The sequence below is a fragment of the Medicago truncatula genome, chromosome 3 (genome assembly GCF_003473485.1).
Source record: "Medicago truncatula cultivar Jemalong A17 chromosome 3, MtrunA17r5.0-ANR, whole genome shotgun sequence".
NCBI classification, from domain to species: Eukaryota; Viridiplantae; Streptophyta; class Magnoliopsida; order Fabales; family Fabaceae; genus Medicago; species Medicago truncatula.
In genome coordinates, this window is record NC_053044.1 from 26,543,686 (window position 1) to 26,552,979 (window position 9,294).

General features: G+C 31.1%; 2 protein-coding genes across 3 annotated transcripts; both read right to left on the reverse strand.

The window, feature by feature from the left end:
• Nucleotides 1-2,057: 2,057 nt before the first annotated feature.
• Nucleotides 2,058-2,530, reverse strand: LOC25489122 (F-box protein PP2-B10). Its single transcript, XM_013604562.1, has 2 exons — nt 2,514-2,530; nt 2,058-2,361 (listed from the first exon to the last, which is right to left on the reverse strand). Exons 1-2 carry the CDS (start codon nt 2,528-2,530, stop codon nt 2,058-2,060), a joined length of 321 nt encoding a protein of 106 aa, XP_013460016.1.
• A 2,305-nt stretch (nt 2,531-4,835) lies between these two features.
• Nucleotides 4,836-7,697, reverse strand: LOC25489124 (purine permease 21). Of its 2 annotated transcripts, none has more exons than XM_013604564.3 (2): nt 7,539-7,697; nt 4,836-6,229 (listed from the first exon to the last, which is right to left on the reverse strand). In XM_013604564.3, the coding sequence occupies exons 1-2, from the start codon at nt 7,573-7,575 to the stop codon at nt 5,085-5,087; spliced, it is 1,182 nt and encodes a 393-aa protein (XP_013460018.2). In that variant the 5' UTR covers nt 7,576-7,697; the 3' UTR covers nt 4,836-5,084. The 2 variants fall into 2 exon arrangements, with proteins under 2 accessions (XP_013460018.2, XP_039687158.1); XM_039831224.1 differs by having other exon boundaries at nt 4,836-6,226; nt 7,539-7,682.
• Between the last annotated feature and the right edge of the window lie 1,597 nt (nt 7,698-9,294).

Here is a 9,294-nt window from a genome sequence, read left to right on the forward strand (position 1 = left end):
TACTTACCCGTTATCCTATCCATATCCAACGGGGATGAGAAATTGAATCTCACCCCCTTCCCCAATGGGTTCGGGTATTCCTGCCCCATCCCCGTCCCCGCAACGAATCAAGTTTTTTTTAAGTTTAAATGGTAATGTTGTAATGCATTATCCAATAATTTGCGCTCATTTTAACATTTCCTTACCGAATAATTTAGTTGCTCGTTTAACTATCAATAAAAGTTCTTATATCATGACAATTATCAAACCGAATAACATGACATATCATTATTAACCCCCTCAACAAAAAAAATATACAACTTTTCTATATTAGGATGGTCAAGTAACCATAGTTAGTTAGAAGTTTTTTTTTTTTGAATAAAAGACGAAATATATTGGCTCAAAAGATCTTGAAAATACTCCTTAGATATTTGAGTTGGCACCTCCTCTATCCAAATTCTATTTGGTTCAGAGTGGGCAACTTTCGTTTTTTACTCCCCAAGGGTTTATGTGAAAAAAATTGAACAAGCTGTTTGTTCATTCTGGTGGGGCAACACTGAAACTAAGAGAAAAATTCATTGGGCTAACAAAGCTACTCTTTTCAGATCCAAGCATGATGGAGGAATGGGATTTAAAATTCTGACTTTAATCTTGCTATGTTAGCCAAGTAGGCTTGGAGACTTTTTATCTATCTCAATTCCCTAATTTCTAGATGCTACATAGCTAAGTACTTTCCTAATTCTAACGTGCTTCAGGCTTAGATCTTGTGTGATTATTTAGCATAGAAGATTAGGAATCGAAGGATTTTTTTTGTAATCATACACTTGTAAACATTTTTTTATCATAGTGGAAGCTTGTAGAAGAGACGTATTCTTCTACGAAGAAAAGACGTAACCCTAGCGAGGACGAAAAGGGGAACCTCTATAAATCTTGGCGTTCATTTCTTCCTTATCCTTTTACTTTCAACAATTTATTTGTAATAGATGAATCTATAGAATGAATTGATTACCATTTGATTGTGAGAGTTTATTTTGCATTAACCTAATCTCAATCTCAATCTCCTTGGAAATTAACTTCAAAGAATTCATTCATATATCAAGTGTTCTAATACTTTGTTAGTGTGATTTGTTATTCGTTGTTTTGGTTTGATATTGTTTAGTTTTGTGATTTGAATTGTGTATTGGTTGTTGTATTGATAAACGGAATTCATTGGTGAATTTCTTATTTATACTTGAATTCTGATTTTGAGACATTGATTTAGTCTTATGATTTGAATCATTAGCATAAATTCAATAGTCAAAAATATTTTCTAAAGGTTTTCAAACTTAAGCTTTTGCAGACACAATTTTTATTCGTCATTAACAAACCGATATGGACAAACTGAGGTAGTAAATTAAACTCTTTCTACTCTTCTTAAGCTTTTTCCTAAATTTTTTATTTTTTATTTTAAAATGTGGGAAGAATGGTTGCGTCATGTTGAGTTTTCCAGCACTACACAATATTCACCTTTTGTGGGAAGATGGACTTTTCAAGTACTTTCTAGGATTAATGACAATGCCTTCAAAATCGAACTTCCAGGTGAATATGGGGTAAGTGCTACTTCCAACATGGCCGACTTCTCTCTTTTTTTATTTGAATTATGACGTAGCAAAAGTGTAAGGGATCAATTTCAGCCGAAAAACATTAAACTTGAATTTTTGTGTGTTTAATCCATTTTAAAGCTTCGAAGTTATAAATGGCGTGTGATGTATTTGTTTCTAATGCAAATAAAGTTCTTAAGCAAGAGGAGTGCAAAGCAATCAAGGAGAATTCATTAGAGGGAGAAAATGGTGCTGACTACTATTTGTGGTGAGTTGATATTATAATCACAATGCTATATCTGATCCTAATAAAGTTTGGATGGAGGAAATGCCTCCTAATCTAAATAATTGTAACACTAATATTATTGATTAATACAAGATTTGTTATTTTAAAAATAATAATAATTATCACAAGCGTACAAAATTCAAAATTATAGGAAAGGCTGAATTTCACAATTAAATAGCCATAAGAGGGTCTTACGTATTAGTGTGATTGTTCTAAAATTCTCCCATCTCAATCTCCAACCACCCATCGCTTCTCACATTAGGACGATGCAATTCTTCTTCTTTGTTGTACGGATTATGTTTCATGTTTGGATCCAAACAAACGGATTTAATGCTTCGATGGCCACCATCGACACCATCAAAAAAGCTCACAGGTTCGTTCACATATCCATGGGCATAAATTATCTTAAACACGAGGTAAGCTGCATACTGAGTATTTGGGGACAATGAAAGAGTGTTAATAATCCCACAAATTTCATGCGAGAACAAAAGACGAAGCTTAGCAACTTCAGGGAACCTGTAAATTCATGCGAGAACAAAAGACGAAGCTTAGCAACTTCGGGGAACCTGTAAAAATTGTGCAAAAAGTTGCAAAGATATGAATACAGAAATTGAGAAAAAAAAGTTGAAAGTGATTCATATCCTCACATATTGAGTATTTATACAAACCCCTTTGAGGCATGCATGGTTGATTAAGTATTGAAAGAATTCATTACCTTGCACCGATAAATCATGATACTAAATATAAATTGATGAGACTCTTTAATACATGGAAACAAAATATATTTCATTAGTTCGAATAAAGTTTTATTGTTTGTTTGTTTAAATAGTATAGCGGTGAAACTCACGCACATGTTAAGTAAGTGGAGAATTATAAATTTGAATTTGCACAACAACATATCAAATATACTTAATTAGGAGACAGTTTAAATAGAGTTAAATGACTAAACTTTGTCCTCGTGAACTTAACTTAGTTGATATGAACAATGCATAATATATGTATGGTTCTGGTTCAAACCCCGACCACGACAAAAAAAATAAAAGGACTAAACTTTGCATACATCTGCTTATTAAATGATAAAATATTTTGAGAACACAGATTATATTGCTGTGTCTTTCTCTTGATAAACCTACTATTTCTTTTTATAAAGAATAGAACCACAATCCAACGAAAGCACCGTTGAAAATTTTAATTTCTTTTTATAATAGTGAAAATTGTTCTTTACTATACATACGTCATATATACTTCAAAAAATTAAGAAACAAATTGAACTAAACTTACTAATGGGTTTTAGTTAATGATTGATCTTTTTGAAGAATCCAAACTTAAATAATGTTTCAAATTAAAGAATCTTTTGTGAGACTTCACTTACAGTTTGGTCGAACTTTAAACTACCAAGACGTCTTCCATTAGGACCTCAAGATCTAGGACAAAAAAAATATAAAATAAGCATAATTTTAAATTGGAATTTACTGAATTCAAATGACAAGTTATTTTCAGATTATATAATCTGAAATCCTCACATGGTTTCCGGATTATATAATTTGAATTTATTCGATATTGGTGAATATGTGAAGGAAATTGCGCACCTTATGTAAGGTGAGGGACATTTCAGATTATACAATCCGAAACATGAATTTTTCATGTGGTCCACATTGCACCGACAGTTCCTGTGGTCCAGGACGCCCAAAAACCTCAATAAATAGGTGTCCCTGTGCTCATAACCAGAAACCACACAAAAAAAAATCTATGGAAAACTTTGTCTTTGATCCAAACACCAAGGTAGCTGCAGTTTACTACAACGGGGAGAAACCACCCCATTTGTTCGGGATGCCCACTGATGTCACCCTCTCTAGGTTGAAGAGTGAGCTGAATCAAATTAACCTCGAACTCAACTACAAAGATACGTGGAGGGTGGATGGTGTTGAGTATCGACGCTCGTCTGAGAGTGTGCGGTTCAGCCAGATGAAGCTCATGAACGACGACGACATTAGAACCATGTTCTCGATCTTTGGTCAATACGGGCCGATCGAGTTGGACGCCCTGTTGGTGAGATCTATTGAACATATTCAACAAAGTTTGATCCAGCGAAGAAACTACGAAGAGATCAGGGAACTAATGGATGCACCAGAGACATTAATTTAGATGATATGTGATGATGTGTTATGTTTTATTTAATTACATGTTTTATGTTGTTTTTATTACGTGTTAGTTATATGTTGTTCAACTAAGATGTTTTATTATGTTTTAAATAATATATATTATCTAAATTTTCATTATGTGTTACTTTACGCCAAAAATGTTCATTTACACGCTAAAATAATCTGAATTCAACTCAATTTTATAGGGTGTAAGTGAAATTCGGATTACATAATTCGAATTCCTTCATCATAGGATTCTTTTGTATGGACCACATTGCACCGATAGTTTATGTGGTCCACAACGTCCAGATACCTCTGTAAATAAGTTTTCTGGTTTTCATCTTCATTTCCAGCAAAACACATAAACACACCAAAGAAATCATGGATTTTTTTTTTCATTGTGCTAAGGATCTTCCTCATGCTATCGCAAATAGATTGCTCTCTCTATTTGATAGCGTGATGAAGATCTTCAGCATGTTGTCAAAAATATATAGATAGATCTTGCTGCCTTGGTTTATTTGTTGCCTTGACATCAAATAAAACACAAAAAATCACATATCGTAACTGTCGGATTTTATAATCCGAAAAACTCCGATAATCTGGTTCGGATTACATAATCCGGACTAGGGATATTTGTATCTTTTTTACAGGGCGCACGAGAACAGTGGAGGGTGGAAAAAGTAATAGTCTTTTTGCTAAACTATTCTTATAAACTACAATTAAAGAAAGCCCAAAGCATAAATAACAATCTATATATTGTGCTAAACTGTACTTCTAAACGGTTTCTTTTTCACCACCCAAAAACAAAAACTATTTTCGAAATACAAAAATAGACATCATAAGACTGTATTTGTTTCCTAAAAAATATCACATTCATAAAACTTTAAAATACAATTTTCATCAAGATGTAATAAATTTAAAATCACCAACAATATTGAAAGTTGGTTTAAGTATTCAACACCATACCCTAATCAAACATATATGGTTCACAAGAATATAAGCTGAATCAATGTTATGAACAAACCTAATCCTTTTACATATTGAATTGATTCTACTTGATTCGGATATCATGTTAACCCAGATCGACAATCACCCTCTTTAGTTACCCTCTTCTAAAGTTGAAGAATGTTTGCTAATGTGAGGAGTGTTTCTCGTTTCGGTTATGACGTCGTTCTCATCCAAATATTGTTGATACACATAGGATATGAAGCCCCAAACAGCTAGTACCATAGAAATGGCCTTAATCCCATGCATTTTGTCTTGAAAGAAAACCACAGCTAGTATAGGAACAATAGGCATACCTAAAACACTTATAGCATTAGAGAATAGTGAAGAAACCTCAAAAATTAGTCCAACGCAACCAATACTAAAGACTTGCCAAGTTATGGCTATAAAAGTGAGATCAAGGACATAAGAAGCTTTCCCCAACTCATAATCTTCCATTTCATTCTTTATACCATTCCACTCTCCACTTGCAAAAAGTCCTACTAGAGTAATACAAGTAGCTACCATTTGTTGATATATTATCATGTCCATCACACTTTTAAAATTTTGCCTTTTCACAACCTTCTTGAAAGCTAGTTGTGTAAGGGAAAGGATCAACCCATACCCTGCAGATGCAACTAAAGTGCATATGAATCCAATGGAATACATTTTCTTGGAAACATTTGTGGAGTTTGAGGATTCACTTTGGAACATAAGGAGGGAGGAAGAAATTGTTAGAAGGACTAAAGAGTTGATTATGAAAGGTGTGAACTTGAGTGAATTGAGGAAGTAGGAAAATAATGCATTGAAACCTAATTGGGATGAGCCTATAAGTGTAAAAGTAGAGACAGGGAGGTACATTAGCCCTAATGAATATAAGTAGCAAATTAATGCACTAATTAGGCCAATTGAGACATAGACAAAAGCTAGCATGTATGTAGATGATTGATTTGGATCAACAATGATATTATTATTTGTGGTAAGTTTTTTGGATGATAAGATGAAAAAATAATATGGTAGTAGGATTGGGAAACCAGCAAGTTGAACAACGGTTGCCATCCATTTACTCTTTCCTCCTTTTTCATAATATAATCTTCCTAGAAGTGTTGCAGATGATTGGCCTACTAACACAAGTGCTGCATAAATTGCTACCTTGATATAGTATATTCTTTTCTTATTGGTCATGATTGATCCATTCATTATTTGATCTTTAAAACTATTTTGCTCCAATGAGAATGTTTCTTTGGCTTCATTGAGTTCTACAAAAATAGCTAAAATTGATCAATACATCAATTCATATTATATATCAATATCATTGATATTGGATAAAGTTGGTATATTTACATGTATTTTTAATTTGTATTCAAATTTGCTAGCCTTTGCAAAATGCCCCATAAACTTGAAAATTTATATTTTTTTTATCCTTGACTCAAAAGATATTAAAGGCAAACAAATTAACGATTATTGATCATATAAATTTGTATGAAATGTATGTTTATGCAGCTATTTGTCATATAAATATTTATGGAAGATATGTTACTCTCATGTGTTTTAAATATATACATATATAGAAGACTTTTTTTTACACAAGTTGGTAATTATGTTAGAGTATGGAGTCATAAAGTACACAAGTCTTTGATAATTGTGTTTCCATAAAGAAAATTCATAGGTTAATATCTGCAGAAGGAAGAAGAAACAAGGCTTGTTGATAAATATGAAATATGAATGAAAATGATGCACATGACAAAACCATGATTTCTTTGGCATATATTCATTCATTTTCTTGTGAATAGAATTTTTATGACAATAGGTACAATATACTACTTGAAGAACTAAATGTATGATTTTTGGTAAGAAAAAAAATCTAAATTTTTAAGGGGGATATTTGATCATAATCGTAAACAGTTAACAGAAAAATTTGACGAAGGGGTAAATTGATTAACGTTATGCAATTTCAAGGGGTAATTGAAATTTTGTTAATTTCGAAGGGGTAATTAACGAAACTTACAATTTCAAGGGAAAATTGACTATTTACTCAAACATTTATTAACCCTAGAAAATTAATACAACCAGCGCTAATAGTACAAGAAAAAATTATAGAGTTGAACATCAAATTTACAAAATTAACCTTTAGTTAATATAAGTTCAAAATAATAGAAAATGGTTTTTTAGTCTAAAGCAATTGAAAGTATCTATACTTGTTGACATACCTTCATAGTTTTAGTAAAAAAACTAAGAAGAAGCTTTTGTGTTCCACTGATTGTTTTTGCTAGTTGTTTTGTCTGGATTCTATTGGGCTCTTGTTTATATCCGGTTTATCATTTTTTTCTTTTCTTTTTAATCTTATGTATATAAAAATTATAAAATATGATAAAGTTTCTCTTTCTTTACTTATACTTTCAGACAAACAATATAGTAATAAAATATTTCAACTTCATAGCATAATTAAAGTATTCTTTCTGTTTTTGAAAGATATTATGTTTGAATTTATGAAACATATAATTTGATAACATAGTTAAGGTCACTTTGTGTTTTTGAAAATAGAAGATGAAAGTTTGAGTTACATACCCATTTTTTGAAGTTGAAGATCTTGAGCTTCTCCCATATTTAGAAGGTGAATGAAATAACTTGAGAGGAGAATGAATGAAAATAGTGAGAGTTAAGACGGGAGGAGTGTTTGGTTGTGTTATTTAAGAAAGAAAAATGCAATAGATGTACAACGAAAAAGTGGTCCACATGAGTCTCATTCTTGCTACACCAATTATTAGTCAGTGGTATAATAAAATTATATACTTTTCTCTTTAGTTGTTGGATAAATTTTGTATTATGTCATCTGATAACAACCGTAAAAATAAAAATAGAGTTCAAATAAAAGCTCACTATGTTACAAAGAATAGAACCTCAATCTTACAAAAGCTTACAAAACACCGGTGAAAACTATACATGCACGATGATCACAATATATATATACACAATATATATATATATATATATATATATATGAGGGATCAAATTACACCGCTCAATATCGTTTTACTCTATTTATATTTTTCAAACTTAACTGTTGGATTGTAAGTTTATATCACATAGATCATTCACGTAAATTTTTACAAAAATCTAAAATCACTTGATATATTATTGAGATACAACAAATTTAACGGTGTTATGTAAAAGTGCATAAATTGTTACTCTTGATGTATCTCAATAACATATGAAATGATTTTAGATTTTCGTAAAAATTTACGTGAATGATCTATGTGATATAAACTTACAATGTAACAGTCAAATTTAAAAGTTATAAAACGATATTGAACAGTATAATATTGATGTAACTTTTAAGCGGTGTAATTTGATCCCTCCACATATATATTTTAAAATGGGAAATGATAACTAGTATCTTGCAGGCACCAATTAAATAAGCAAATACAGTAGTATCGCATTGAAATTTGTTTAATCAATTTCTCAATGTAAAAATACGATAAAGATATTGTTCGTTATAACGATCGGTTTTATCCTAAAATATTCACTTTAGTTAAAAAGTGTATCATTAATAAGACTTTTATTATATCCATCAACACATAATACAAGATCTAACGCCCACCATTTCTCTATGATAAATTCAGGATAGATTTTTTAGGGACACATATATATCATCACACTTAGGTTAAATATTAAACCGACACTAGTAGAGATTTCTTAAAGATAAAGATAGACATTTCTTAAATATGAAACTGATACGATGAGACATTGAAAACGACTGATGTTAAGAGGTTACGTTTATCAATCAAACACCAATGTTGTGTCTTTCATTTTCTGCCTTCTGTCTCGTACGTGCCTCATCATTTTATAGCGATCCAGAAATTTTAATCAAAGTAACAACATTTTTTTTTGAGCTAATGGGAGCAACATTATATACTAGTAGCGGCAACACAAGAGCTATACTATTCCTAAGTTATTAACGGTATTTTTTTATTTTATTTTTATAAAATTTTGATTTTAATTAAATATATCTGTTATGAATATTACAAGTGGATGTCCATATAGCAATTGGATTATTGGATCATATTGTTAGCTTATTGGGCCATATTGTGCTTGCTCCCCAAGTCATTGTATTTCTCTATAAATAGAGCTCATATGTAACCTAATTATAGATCACAAGAGAATAATATAATCCTCTTTCTTCTCTCTCTATTCTCTCTTCTTCTCTTTAATCTTGTTCTTCTAATCTTGTTCTTGTTCTTCTTATTCTAATAGTTTCATAACACGTTATCAGCACGAGACTCTAACCAACTGAGGTATGTAATTCTTTTTAATCTATTTATAT